The sequence below is a fragment of the Mixophyes fleayi genome, chromosome 1 (genome assembly GCF_038048845.1).
Source record: "Mixophyes fleayi isolate aMixFle1 chromosome 1, aMixFle1.hap1, whole genome shotgun sequence".
NCBI classification, from domain to species: domain Eukaryota; kingdom Metazoa; phylum Chordata; class Amphibia; order Anura; family Limnodynastidae; genus Mixophyes; species Mixophyes fleayi.
In genome coordinates, this window is record NC_134402.1 from 319333595 (window position 1) to 319348826 (window position 15232).

The window sequence follows — 15232 nt, forward strand, 5'->3', positions numbered from 1 at the left end:
AATAGCAACTGACTAGACTGTTTGCACAGTGATGCAACAGGCTTAATAATGTCACCATATTTTATCCATTGAATTTAGAACTTGTTACTGTACCTGAGACAATCCATATGAATACACGCGGAAGATTTGTACTCTCCTTGGCTATCTTTTTGGAAGCCGATCTCTTGGAGCATGTTCATCCCATGAACTGCCGCACGAGTTTCCACAAAAGGCCTGTGACATAAACAAAAGGTTCAACCATAGTCCAATAGGGGGCAACACTAAGATACAGGATTGCAAACGAGGAACAAATTTACCAATCAAAGAAGTCCCCATTGTACGTTACAATTATGTTGGGCTTTGTTTCCTGAATGTGTTCAAACCAACGTTGAATCAGATGTGCCTGCAAACGAGAACATATGTAAAAGGTAAACGTATCTGAAGATTAAAATTTTCCCCCCTTTCACAATTTATAGAGAATACATTCCTGCAAACAATACAATTTTAATGGACTAAAATGAAAAAGCTTGACACCTGGGGGTAAATGTATCAATATGCGGGTTCTTCAACACCCGCGTGTTCACCCTCTTCCGCGATTAAATTTCAAGCGGCGCTGCATTGTAAAGGGTTAACTTCCCTTTACAATGCAGCGCCGCTTGAAATTTAATCGCGGAAGAGGCTGAACACGCGGGTGTTGAAGAACCCGCATATTGATACATTTATCCCCTGGTGTAAGTAGTGAAAATGTTTTATACTATTTTTTTTTTATTTTATTTTTTTAGCTACTGTATTTGAGCATTATGTGTGTGCTGTAAAACAATATTCCAATACAAAATCTCTAGCAAACAAAACAATGAAATACACAAAATATCTTCAATGATGTCCACCAGTACATTTTTATATTATATTTTAACACGGAACATAGCAATTTATTTAAAAAAACACAAACGAAAATCGATCACAATTTACTGCTTTTTCTGATGTTCCATCTTTTTTGGTATCTGAGGAGATTAATCTAGTCTCCAGCTTATGGACCTGTCAGCTGGGGCGATTATGGTTCAATATTTTTGAGCACAATGGCTTAAAAAAAAAAAAAAAAAAAAGAAGAAGGGGACATCACCATCATGAGTACCATTTATTAAAATGTGATTTGTAACTGCGCTAAATCATTATCTCTGACACAGAGCCTCCTTCACGACACAGTTTAAATAAAATGAACTTGTCAAACGCCACCCTTCTCTGTATCCCTACATACTAAAGAATTTGGCATAAAAGAGAAAAAAGAAACAAAAACAAACAAACCAACCAGTGTCTGTGTCATACAATGGATTTAGATAAAAGGATTTAATGGCAGATTTGAAAACATACATACATGGAATTTAGAGAAAGAGAGCATGGCAGTGTCCTAAAGTTGGGACAAATATGGTCGCTCAAGTGCTTAGCAAAAAAAGTGGCGTCCTTGCGCCACTTTGAATTTTGACACCATTTTAACCAGCCCCATAGAGGTAAGAACAAAAACAAGCATTACTTTTTACCGCAGCAAAGGTAAAAATGCGCAGCTGCAATGTTATGAGGAACATTGCGGCCAATTGAATCTGTCCCATTGTATAGTAGTTAACACCTACGTACCCTAGTCCTGTGCCAGGCTCTATACCCCACTTAATTCTGTGTCTCCATCTACAAATAAGGATTTCTATCTTAGCGGTTTAGCTGAACTGCACATTCTTTTTAGAAACAATTTCAAACAAAGCAAACAACCTGAAGAGCAAAGCCATGTTTCTAACCTCGTCTGGCTCATTGAAGATACAAAACGGTCCCTCATATTCTGGTTTTGGGGTGAATTCGAAGTCCTCAATATCTTCAGACACAATCTCTCGATTTGTGATTAGATAACCCTAAAATCAGGTAGACAAAATATAGTATATCAACAGCACAATGAGGAGAGTCAATGACTAAACCCTCTATGATGCACATATTGTCAAACAGTTAGTTTATCCTCCCCCCTCCCCCCCAATAACTGTTCTAAAACAGTTTCATTCACAAGCTCTCTCCAATAAATTGTATTATCTGTAGTGGAAGTGCCGGAGAAAGTATTCAATTAGAGGGACATACTATAGCGATCTAGCATACCACCAAACTATTGCATGAAGACTTATACCACTAGGTGTCAGTAGGAACAGTTGATTATAAACAATTCAGCTCTCAAGACTTTCAGTTGCAGGGTAATAAAAAATAGTTACACAAACCTGCCCATCAATCATATAGGAGATCATCATAATCTGGTCAGTTTCAGCATCTGGAAACTTCAAAGGCAGCTTTGTTGTTTCAATGTCAAATGCCATGACTACAGGATCCTAAACAGATATCAGATACTTAACATGAAGTTGTAAGAAACATTAATACATTTAAAACATGCCAAGTAATTTAGTAAAATTAATAAGATTAACAACCCTCCCCCCCCCCACCCAAGTAAGCCAAAACAAAAAAAAAGCAACACAAAACTATAAAACACACAAGGTCCAAACACTTACTGGCCTTTCCACAAGGTCATCCCGTCGTGTGATCTCTGGAGGTGAACTGCTTCCACGATAACGAATAATGTACCAATGAGCCTGAGAGCAGAATTAGTTTATTACACAGGATCAAACAATCAAAGTTAAAAATAAATAAAAAAAATGTTGCAATGTCGTAGGGGGAGAGTTCCCAAATCACAAACAAAGCACTTACCACAGCCCACAACACATTCTCGAATAACTCACTTCTGCAGGTTAAGCAGTGCATACACAGAAAAGGTTTGTTCAAATATGCAAGGAAGATCAGGACACAATTACAACTCACTCTGAAAGAGCTGTGACACTAAGCGGGACGACTTGCAGACCTAATTCAGTCGAGAAAATCTGACTGACAAAGGAACCAGAAGATAGACTATTGTTGAGGCTGCCTTTGAACAGTACAGGAAGAGAAAAAACACAACAAAAAAAAAGATTTCTACTTGTGCTAAATCTTTTTCTCCAATGGGGGACACGGGAAAAATGGGGTATAGAGTGAGGTAACAGGAGCTTGGGCACTTTAAATTTACTGGTTAAAACTCAAGTTTCTTCCCCTCCTAATTTCAACAGCTGCCTGTAAGCCTCAGTATTTTTTCTAACAATGCCCCAAAAAGACAGAACAAGGAGTAAAAGAAGAACAAAAATCCAACAAAAATCATAATCCAAACAAAACAAAAAAAAATAATCAAGAACAAAAATTAAGAGCATAAATGAATCGAATCCAATGTCCTCCACTGGATTCAGAGAAAAGGAATTAACGGAAGGACAAAAATCCAATTTTATCACTTTTCTATGGGGGACATAGAATGGGGACGTCCCAAAGCTGTTCCCATGGAAAGGTATGGTCAGAAATTGTAGTGTGCAGAACTTTACGTCCATCTTTGGACACAAGTATTGAATCTATATAATCTTGTGAAGGGGGCACTGAAGACCCAACATAGCATCTCAGCAAAGGAGCAGTGACGTGCCAACCAAGAGGTACCAAACAAAATGTCACATTTTCAGAGACAGGCTATCATACTTCTAGTGCAAACTTGGCCAATTACCAAATTAATCCATATTGGTTTGGCAACAATCTGTTTAGACACTGACCAGCCGCATCTGTCCTGCACAATACCCTGGTCCTATATCCTCCAAAGCCCTAAAAACATCCAGAGAGCCCTCTTCCCCTAGAGGTTTATTACGGTCTAAGGTTATAACCAATCAATGTCCTGATTGAGATGGAAGCTGGAGACCACTTTGGGCTGAAAAAGCTTTAGTCCTAAGAACAGCCCTATTCACATAGATGAGAAAAGGTCACATATATGACAGAGCCCCCAGCTGAGCAACTCTCCAAGCAGTGGATATAGCCAACGGAAAGGTAACGGTTAAAAAACTCCACTAACAACATTGGTTCAAAAAGAGGGTGGTATATAAATCTGACTGCAGCAGATTGAGATTCTGATAATGAGCTATTGGGGTGGGGTGATATATGGAGGCTGCACATCATTCCCTGCAAGAATGCCTGCACTTTAAGTAAAAGCCAGTTTCTACTGAAAGAAAACAAAGGGTTGAGACCTGGGGGTATAATTACTAAACTGCTGGTTTGAAAAAGGGGAGGCGTTTCTTATAGCAACCAGATTCCAGCTTTCATTTATTTAGTGTTTCTACAAAAAGACATCTAGAATCTGACTGGTTGCTATAGGCAACACCACCACTTTTTCAAACCCGCAGTTTGGTAAAAATACCCCCTGAACCTTCAAAGAGTTAAGTTTTAAACCCCCTTCCAGACCACCCTGCAGAAACAAAAGAAGTTCAAACAGATGGAAGAGATCGGAAACCCCTACAATTCACACCAGTAAATGTAAGTCTTACAAACCCTGTTATTCGAGGCCGAAACATGTTTCACAGACATAAGCATGGTCTGGACCACGCTGTCAAAAAAGCCTTAGCTCTACAAATCATGGATTCAAACACCCATGCCGTTAAAGCCAGCAGAGGTAAACTTTCGTGCAGGAAGGGCCCCCCTCTTCTGAGTCAGTACCATGCAACCAGAAACTCATGAACAACCTCAGCCAGTTACCTTATTGCCATGGCTCCTGTGTGTAGTCCAGTGCCAATCCTGGCCATGTTTGAGCTAGAGGCACAGAGAACAACAAAGAGGGTGAAGACGCACCAAATAGTGCTTTTTCACTAATGGCCAGGGAGATTAACTTCTCTAAATGGAAAGCCAACAAAGACTTTCCTGTACAGAAGGCGAAACTATGGAATTCTTGGAATTGGCCACCAATGGTGTGCAAGATGGTATTTATTGCTTGCCAGACATGGTAAAAAACAAAACAAAAACACAGAGCTCTTATACAACAAGCACAAAACCCTCCTTCCACCAAAAAGAAAGTGCATCCAGGCAGATTAGAAAAAACAAACGGTTTGTAATGCTCCATTGATCACAGTCTGCACACACCTGGAAAACAATCTAGGATACTCCAAGACACCAGAGAAAGAGGGAAAAAATTAAACATGATTTTTATCCGATTCTCCGATTCCATCTGGGGGACACTGCTACCATGGGAACGTTCTAAAGCAGCCCACCTAAAGGTGGGACCACTCTGATAGCCAGGCACGTAGAGCACTATGGCTAAAGTTAGTGTCTGTAGACGCAGAGACATGGAATTGATAGAATTTTGTAAAAGTATGGACCGAGGACCAGGTGGCTGCTCTGCAAAGTTGGTCCGCTGAGGTCCAATTTCTCACTGCCCAAGACGCCCCCACCGAATGGGAGGAATTAGCAGCAAGTCGACCTGGCACAGGTCGGTTACTACTAATGTAAGCCTGCCTAATGGCATCTTGCAATGGATTGCTTTGAGGCTGGCCATCCTCTTATGTGAATCAAAAAGAATAGAGAATCTGTGTGTTGAATGTGGGAGGTCCTCCTCACATAAATTCAGAGCACCCTGACCACATCCAAACACTACATTGAATGTTGTCCGGAAGACGATGCCCCCGCCTGAAACACTGGAACCACAATCTCCTGGTTCATGTGAAATGCCGAAACCACCTTTCGTAGGAACAAAGGAATAGTCCGTATAACTGCTCTGTCCCCGTGAAAAACCAAATACGGTTCACGACAAGAAAGGGCTCCCAATACCAACACACTGCGAGCTGATGCAATCGCCAGAAGAAACACTACTTTCCACATTAAGAACCTTAGATCAGCCGAATGTAACGGTTCGAAAAGATGCCCCTTAAGCTTATCGAGTACCAGGTTTAGATCCCACGGTGCCGTAGGTGGGACATAAGGCGGTTGGATATGCTAGACTCCCTGCAGAAACGTCCTAACATCTGGCATGTCTGCCAATCGAAGGTTAAAGAAAACCGAAAGGGCCGATATTTGTACTTTTAAATAGCCCAATCGGAGTCCTGCATCCAGGCCATCCTGGAGGAATGCCAGGAAACGGGGAAGACGAAAGGATGACATACGGCAGGGCCGATTGTCACACCATCTGATATAATGGCGCCAGAAGCGATGGTAGATACGAGCCGAAACTGGCTTATGAGCTCACAACAGTGAGTTCACCACTCTAGGAGAGAATCCTCTAGACCGCCAAAGACTGGCTTCAAAGGCCATGCCGTTAGAGTCAGCCGAGACAAGTCCTGATGTAGGAAAGGGCCTTGAAGAAGAAGGAAGTCTCGTAGCGGCAGACGCACTCCTTGACCTACTGCCATCAAGGTAATGTCTGCATACCATACTCCCCGCGGTGAGGAGGTAGCCACCAGTATCACTGGGTGTCCCCCTTGCCTTACTCGTCTGAGAAGCGCGGTGAATCATGGGTATAATGGGAGATATCCCAACCGGAAGTCCCAGGGCATTGTCATGACCTCAACGGCTACTGCCAGGGGGTCCCTTGCCCTTGCGCAGAAACTTGGGACCTTCCTGTTGTGCCTCGACGCCATGAGGTCTAGATCCGGGAGACCCCATCTCAGGATCACCGGCTGGAAGACCTCCTGATGGAGTGACCACTTCTTCGGCATCACTGCATGACGGCTTAGATCAGTGATGGCTAACCTGTGACACTCCAGGTGTTGTGAAACTACAAGCCCCAGCATGCTTTGCCAGCTATCAGCTATTTATCTACTGGCAAAGCATGCTGGGTCTTGTAGTTTCACAACACCTGGAGTGTCACAGGTTAGCCATCACTGGCTTAGATAATCTGTCTCCCAGTTCCAAATGCCTGGGATGAACACCACTGAGAATGAAGGAACATTCTGTTCCACCCAGGCGAAGATCTGTGCTGCCATTGTCATTGCTCCTGTCTGTTGACATAAGCCACTGCTGTGGCATGGTCAGATTATAACCTGACCAGAAAACCATGAAGCATGGTCTGGGCGCCCCAAAGAGCTATTAGCATGGATCTCAACTCCAGAATGTTGATAGACAGGGAAGACTCCTGAGTCAACCAAAGGCCTTGAAGTCGTAAGTGAAGGGCCACAGCCCCGCAGCCCCTTAAGCTGGCATCTGTGGTCACTATGATCCAGGACCACTGGGCAAAGAACCTGCCTACTGCCAGGTGATCCTGAACCAACCACCACTGTAGAGACACCCTCACTTTGGAAGATAAGCAGATCTTCTGGCATTCCAAATGCAGATGGGAACCGGACCACTTTGTTAAGAGGTCCCACTGGAAGCCACGGGAATGGAACGGGCCGTAAAAAATTGTCTCGAAGGTCGACACCATCTTCCCTAAGAGATGCATGCATAAGTGAATGGTTGGACTGTGAGTGACCAGGACCTTGGTAGCTACTTCCCGTAATGATATGGCCTTGTCCTCTGGGAGAAACACCTTTCTCTGGTGTCCATGAGCAGCCCCAGGAAGGTCATCCGCTTGCAGGGAATCAATTGTGATTTCTTTAGATTTATTAACCATCCATGGTGATCCAGGATCCTGATGGTAAGCATCAGGTGCTGTTGCAATAGATTCGCTGATGCGACCTTGATGAGGTCGTCTAAGTATGGTATTATTTTGATTCCTCTGAAAGGAAGACATGCCGCCATCACTGACATTATTTTTGTGAACACTCTGGGCGCTGTGGAAAGGCCGAAGGGGAGTGCCCGGAATTGGTAGCGAGATAATCCTACAGTAAATCTGAGAAGAGACTGATGTTCATCCCAAATGGGGATGTGAAGGTAAGTGTCCTTTATATCTATTGACTCTAAAAATTTGTCTGCCTCCAATCCATTGATTACTGATCGGAGGGACTCCATGCAAAATATGTCCACCCGTAGGTGTAGATTCAATAATTTTACATTTAAAATGGGTCGGAATGATTCACCCGGCTGCAGGACCAGAAAAAGGTTTTGAATAGAACCCCGGTCTTTTCTGGTTGTCTAGTACTGTGCAAATGACTGCTGCAGAAAGAAGAGAAGCGACACAGAGACACATCGCCTGTCTCCTTTTTGGAACACGGGGTAAAGATGTTGCAAATAAGCGACGAGGGGCTGGACCCAACAGGTCTATTATATACCCTCTCGTCATGATCCCGTGAATCCAAAGATCTTGGGAGGACTCTATCCACTGTTCTCTGAACAGATGCAATCTCCCCCTTACTCCTGCAAGAAGGGGTGGATGACAGTCAGGATGCTGGTTTCTCCTTAACTTTTGCGGACGGCCGTCTCGTACAGAGGGAGGATCTACCTCTCTAAGAGTGTCCCCTGCTACCAGTCGGTCTACCTCTACTCGTCTGACCCCTAGCAAAGGAGCCTCTCCGAAAGGGCTGCCTAAAAGAACCAAATTGACGAGATTTTACCATAGAAACGTTTACTGGCAGAAAGTACTTTTGCCACCTGTTGCCTGCCAAATAATATTGTCCAATTCGGGCCCAAATAACACTGCGCCTGAATAGGGTAACGTTTCAAGCTATTTTTTTAGATTCTGTACCTGCGTCCCAGGACCTCAGCCATAGGGTTCTTCTGGCTGCCACCGCCGAAGCAGATATGGAGGACGAAATAGAGGCTGCATTTTGGGCCACCTCATCTAAGTATCTAGAGGCTTCCTTTAGATTCAAGGTAAGGAAAAATTTCTGAGTCCTGCAGTCCCTCGGCCAACTGCTCTGCCCATGCATCCATCGATCTGGCAACCCGCGCCGATGAAAACATGGGTCTGAAAGAGGTGCCTGCCGCTACATAAATTGATTTTAAATGACCCTCGACTTTGCGGTCAGTGGCATTATGCAGGGTCGCTGTTCCCGGCATCGGAAGCGTAGTGTGGCGAGCAAAACAAGCTACCGGAGTGTCAACCTTTGGGATCTGTTCCCAGCGGGCCAGGTCCTCTTCCTATAACGGGTGCAGGGTAGGGAATCGCCTTGGAATAGTAAACTTCCGGTGCGGTTGTTTCCAAGCTGCTTCTGTGAGGTTAATTCCACCGATGGTGGAAAATGGATAGCGCATCTTCTCATTTATTTTTTTTTGAAAAGACCCTGTTCAAAAGACTTGGGTTCATCCAAATCCATAAGGTCCAGGTCTTGCCTTACTGCTAAGACCAGATCATCAATGACCTGATCTCTAGGGGATTCTTCCGGATCCGGGACCTGTGCAGAATCTGAGTCAAAAATAGACTCGCCCTCCTCTTCTGTTGACCTATCAGAATCAGAAAGAGATCGAAGAAGATTTGTAGACCGAAGCCTTTTATTTTTAGAAAGTCCAGATCTAGGAGCTTCTAGAAAACGGTTTAATCTATTCAGGCCTCTGACTAAGGATGAGGACCAAGCTGGTTCTCCAGAGGAAAGGCCTGGGTTCGTGAGAGAGGATGATGGACCTGCCAAAGCCACTTCAGATATCCTGGAGGTCACTGGCATCCCTACTGTCACAGGGAGGGCAGATTCAACTGAAGCAGCAGGGAGAACAGCAGAAACCGCTGTTAACCCTGTAGGATAGGTAAGCAGTTGGACCAGTGCAGTAACCGACTGCGCCAGAGAAGATGCCCATGCCGGTTCTTCCAGTACTGGTAGTACATTAGACTGGACCTGCATAGTGTGTGTGTCTGCATCACAGTCAGAACAAGGGAAATATTTTTTTAAGTGGTGCTTTCCCCTAATCAGACATTATTTTTAAAAGGAAAACACACTGAAGAAATAGAAATTCAGTCACCAAAAGATATAGCGTGAAATTAATAAAAGTATAGCAACTAATCTATAACTAGTCTAGAACTGTAAAAGTTGTATCTTGTAACAAGCAATATGAAAGGGTATAAGTTGGCTAAGAAGAATACAAAGCGTTTTTAAAACTACTTGCACACATTGACTAAAATATCCCTCTAATATGAATAGAAAGGTATATAATAATGGTACTTAGCCCTCCAGCTAAGCACGATATGCAGGAGAGGAGTCAGTCAGCAGTGTCCCCTGATGTCAGGAGAGTCTGCCGTCTTCCCGTGAAATACTCTTGGCACGCAGATGGGGGAGTCCAAGTATGTAGTAGAGATGGGGGAGCCCTATATGCCTTAGCCTCGCTTTAACGTTTCCTGCTCCTGGAATCAGTGGCTGTTTCTTTTCATTCTAACAGGTCACCACATTTTATATCCTCCGTTCTCCTCTACTTAAGATCCTGCAGTTTAAAACAAAGATTCCCCCCCTCCTTTCTCTGAAGGGGGAACTTGGTATACCCTGGCAAGATGGCGCCCGCTAACGCTCCCCTCTAGCAGCGCTCTATGCCTGTAAAGGCTGCGCACTTAAGCTAATCTGAGTAGCTACAGGGGGTTGCAAAGGGGAGGAGTCTGTCAGCATTGATACATTAAACAAGTTAACTAGCTAAGTGCCAACTCCACGCTCCCCTCATACAACCCATGGTAGCAGTGTCCCCCAGAAAGGATGAAAGAAATAACCTTATTTAATACTATTATTTATCTTCACCGATATCTACAAAAGGCAGAAGCAAGAACCACATTACAAAAAATGGAATATAAATAGATAATGAATATCTTCCCTGGGAGAGGTTTTGCTGTTGCAGACATTGATCCTGCCACTGCAGACACACCTGGGTTAAACTGTGCCATAGGCAGAAGCTGGAGTTCTGTGCAAACTTTGCAGTGTGCAGAAGTGAATAGATTTTATTAATTCTTGTCACCTGCCACGCCAGGAGTCCCTATATGAGAAGAGAGTCTTATGCTGGTTAGAAACCAAAAATAAACCAGATAGAGTGAACAGAGCGGGTACCTCTGCACAGAGTCTACTTAGAAACCAGCACACTGGGACAGCAAGGAAAAGAATATAATATGTGCTTAAGACCCCCACAGCACTTCTGTGCCTCTCCACCCCACTAGAAGAGAAGCACTGCACCGGGTACACACAAAGCACTAATTCTCTGCAGGATTCAAGGGATTAGGATTGCAGGCTCAACGATCATATTTCCCCAGAGTAGGAGAGAAGAAGGAAGAGAGGGAAATCCCAATCACCTCCAATACAAAGCAGCAAATTGTCTATACCGACTACAAATTCAAATACAGTGTTTTAAATGGAAACAGTTCTTTAAATCTATGCTACCTCATAAAAGTATAGTGGTAGCGTTGTTTTAAGAAGGATACTTTATAACGCGCCAACCTATTATAATATGTAGCTGTGCCTCTGATAAGATGTTACAAATGTTTTGCAATACTGTGAAATAGTAAATATATAGCACATTGCAATGTAGCCAAGTATAAATCAAGATAAATACTGCCTTTTCGTATCAGTTATCAGAAGCATGAATGGCAGTCACCTTGAGACAAACATTTTTATTCCTTTTGCAGACCAAATGTCATGTCAGTTACCTTGTACTTACCACATGTATTTTAAGATCTATAGAAAGGCGCACATGGTATGGGACATCATATTCCCGCATATCAATAATGTTCTCCATCTGATCAGAGATCTTCTTAGATGGACCTTCCTCTTCAGGGGCAAAGCTGTTTCCAGTCAAGGCACTGCATAAATGTTGACAGATATAACTCAAAAGACACAAAGGCTATATCATTGTATTATTCACATTATCGAGGTCAGTATGTAATGTGCTGAAATTGTCTTCTTAAAAGACAATTTATCTATGACATTATATACATGACAAAGGATTATTAAATAAACACCAGAGAACAGTAGCAATTTAAATAGTTTACCAGTGGAACACCCATTAGAGTATAGATAAGACAACAGGTCTTGATAGGGCCTAGCAGGAAGGAAGGACATTCACTTGTGTTTTAGGGTATCAAATGAGTAATAAAAGCACCAACATTGAGAATATGTTTTTGTAGCTTTAACTGTAACAGACCAGACAGGACATTTGTATTACACCAAGGTTCATTTATTTAAAAAGAATAAAAAAATTAAAATAGTGTAAAATCTGTGGTACATTCTTGTGTGATTGCACATGCTTACTTATAATAGAGGGCCTTCCAGAACCAGTTCTGCAGGAAAGTGTTTTTCTAGGCACCCTTCCCCAAATATATATCAAAAAGGTTCAAAACACCCAAGAGTGACATATTATAAAGAGTTCTGAAAGGGAACCTTGTGTAAACAAAGCTAGAACAAGCAGCAATCTATATGGAAATAGACAGTTAAAATGAACATAGGGGGTGGTCCTAAAGAGTGACTAGATTATACTATGTGAAATTATTTACTGTTCACACCTGTGTTTTCCAGAGCACTCCAACACCCAAAACTAGGCACATATTGATTTTACAGGGATGTTCCAAAGGTCCATTTAAATACCTTTGTGCATATAAAGAAGAATTGCAGGTCTGCAGTTAACGCAGTCAGAATATGACCCTTAGTGCAGAGAGACAAGTTCACAAACCTAGAGAGCATGGCTGTGTATGTGTCACTGGCATGGTCCCGCTCCTTGTTCTTCCGTACAGATGGAGAGATCTCTTTCCTCACTTTTACCAAATCATCCACAGAATGGAAAGATAATTTGATATAATTTCTTTTTAGTCCCACCAGATGGTTTGGCTGAAAAAATAGTAAAAAGGTTTAATGACTAAAACACATGAAAGCAAACAGGTAGAGTAAAACAGCATACACAAGTGATGGCATGTTACATAACTTGACTTTTTACATATATCATAAAAAGGGAAAACAGAAAACAAATGTAAATCACCAAAATAAAGTTGGACTGTAAAAATTGTACCAAGACTGGCGTTAAATGAATATACTTCATAACGTAGAACATTAGTTAACGTAACAATTCTTGGTTATGTAGATGAATAAAATGCATTTTGCTGCTAAATCAGCGCAAACAATAGTGACGGCTGAGTTCTAGCAAAAAGTGATAAGAATATATTATACAACCATATTACAAATAAATAATTAAGTTAGTGAGAAAATATGTTACGGTGAATATAACCATTGAGATTTGTACCACTGTACCAACATTTTTGAGATCTGGCTAGGGTAGAAATAACATACCAAGAGAAGAGACGTAGGAAAATACATCCATTTCATTTGTAAAACCTCAATTGCTTAGGATTTCCATGCATGATAAAATAATTACATACCAAATCCAGATCTTCCTTGGCCATTGTCTCCAGTTTTGCATGCTTCCCCTGGAACTTCTTGGAAAGAAAAGAAGAGACTTCCCTCTCACACCCCTGACAAAATAAGGAAAGAAAGTAAGTACAAGACACTGGGAAAATCTGAACTCTCAACATGATTTTGTATAAGTCAATTTGTACCTTTTTTGTGGCCACGTAAAAATAAGGTCTGTATGGTAGGGCGACCTGAAGGAAGACATGTTTAGAAGTGCTGTTACAATAAAGCCAAAACAGTTGTCCATATTTAAACACAACTTATTCTGTATTTGTTTTGAATAAGCTAGAAACTGTGGATAACTGCAGCAAGAACACTTTCTATGGATTTGAGTATTTTAGCAATATCTCCGCAGATACCAAAGCCATTTTACACCAAGTTAGAGACTTTAGTTCTCACCTTGAACCGGCTCCCATCTTCCTGAATAAAGTAATAATCCACAACGCTCACTAGACGTTTGTCCTCATCTAGAATTTCAGTCTGAGCAAGAAAACAAACAATATTGATAGGTTAGACAAATCAGTTTGCACAACGCATTAGGTGATAACTTAGAAAACGTTACTCTACACAATTTATATCGAGCTCGCCAATTTTATAAGGGCGTTAGGAGACAGCAATTTTTATTTAAAAAAGAAAAAAAAAAAGGGGGGGAGGGGGGGAGAAGAGAGGAAATATACCACCAGTCTGTCTGTCCCAGATCCAGGCAGGCAGCAAGGAAGGTCATCCTTAACCATAACAGCTAGTCATGTCTGCAGTGTTGCTTAGCTTAGTCAGTTGATGAGACTTTGATCATTGAAGCACTGTACTAAAAGTTAGAGTGGAAACATATGAGAGTGCAGCATGTTCATTATGCTGCACTCTTCATTCATACTGTCTGACAATCTGCCTCATCGGTGTCTTCAACCACACAGCAGAAGACAAAGCAAAGCCTACAGCTGAGGCAGATACAGGCGATGGGTGACATGTGGGGGACATAGGACCATTGTAACAGTGAATTGTTTTGCCACTGTGGCTACTGGATTTTGATAAAACTTGCTAAAAAAAAAAATCCTATCATATTTGAGGTTTAGGACTAGTTTGTGTAAAGCTTTTCCCATCATATACAACATCCCCTATTAATGCTGTGCTTATACACTGACCGGATGCATGTTGAGCAGCCAGCCTGTTTTCTCCCCAGGCTCTCGGATCCTCTCAAAGCCATACTGAGCATCAATCTTATCTGTCCACTGACTGCGTTCCAGTCTCTTAGCAGCGGAATTTGACGAAGCATCATCTCTAACAGGTGATTTGGAAAGATAAATAAGTAAACAATGAGTTACTTACATACACAATTAAGCTGTGCGCTCATGATATGTACATCTGTTATGTCCATCCCAAGGTGGCATTGTGGTCATCACTTTTTCATATCCCACTGACCATACTCTCACCCAGCCTTCACTCTTTGAGATACTCTCAAGTCCACACTTTTTTTCTTTTCTTTTTTTTAGGGGGAGATTTAGTGCCTGCTTCTTTTTTCACCAATAGCAGTAGGGGGATGTCTGCAGCAGCACAATATATACAGACACAGGCAGGCAGACTGCTGGCCAGACAGCAGATTGTCCCGATTGACAATCCGACAGGAACAGTTTATAATATTGTTATATATGGACCATCTAAAAATCAAGATTACATGGCGCTCATATAGATTCATCTCTGCTCATATCCCATTCAAAGTGCTGCTGCCCACAAGATAAACTCTACAATGTGGATCTTCTGCCAGCCTGCTTACTACCAGCCTGTTTACTACCAGCCTGCTTACTGCCAGCCTGTTTACTGCCAGCCTGTTTACTGCCAGCTGTGACCACTCATTACGAGCTTACTTCCCGTGTACTTCGTGCTGAATGTAATGCTGCTGTGCACTACTGATCTTAACCATAATACTCACTGTTGTTCTTTCTCGCCCTCCCCCCGGTTATCGCTTCTAAGTTTTCCGCTGTTCTGCAGCACCATCCCGACACAGATACACTTCCCGCGCTGCCCAACTCCCGCCAGCACTTGTCACCAGCTCCACCCCTCACTACAGCAGCTGCCTGTCACCATCAGCTCACTGATCCCCACTCAACCAATCAGCGGGCCATCTCCTATACCTCCATCCAATTATCGCGACTGCTGCTGCTGTGCTACTAGCCAATCAA

At 42.5% G+C, this 15232-nt stretch overlaps 1 protein-coding gene across 1 annotated transcript in view; it reads right to left on the reverse strand.

Annotated features, from left to right (window-relative positions):
- Nucleotides 1–15105, reverse strand: part of POLE (DNA polymerase epsilon, catalytic subunit) — a 69115-nt gene extending 54010 nt beyond the window's left edge. The window contains exons 1-12 of the mRNA XM_075213028.1: nucleotides 14983–15105; nucleotides 14198–14333; nucleotides 13458–13538; nucleotides 13205–13249; nucleotides 13028–13120; nucleotides 12328–12482; nucleotides 11320–11461; nucleotides 2511–2591; nucleotides 2226–2333; nucleotides 1764–1874; nucleotides 297–382; nucleotides 94–213 (exon numbers count right to left, since the gene is read on the reverse strand). Coding sequence (XP_075069129.1) covers nucleotides 94–213; nucleotides 297–382; nucleotides 1764–1874; nucleotides 2226–2333; nucleotides 2511–2591; nucleotides 11320–11461; nucleotides 12328–12482; nucleotides 13028–13120; nucleotides 13205–13249; nucleotides 13458–13538; nucleotides 14198–14333; nucleotides 14983–15047 — 1223 coding nt within the window. The 5' untranslated portion in view covers nucleotides 15048–15105. The remainder of the gene's footprint in view (nucleotides 1–93; nucleotides 214–296; nucleotides 383–1763; nucleotides 1875–2225; nucleotides 2334–2510; nucleotides 2592–11319; nucleotides 11462–12327; nucleotides 12483–13027; nucleotides 13121–13204; nucleotides 13250–13457; nucleotides 13539–14197; nucleotides 14334–14982) is intronic.
- Nucleotides 15106–15232: the final 127 nt, after the last annotated feature.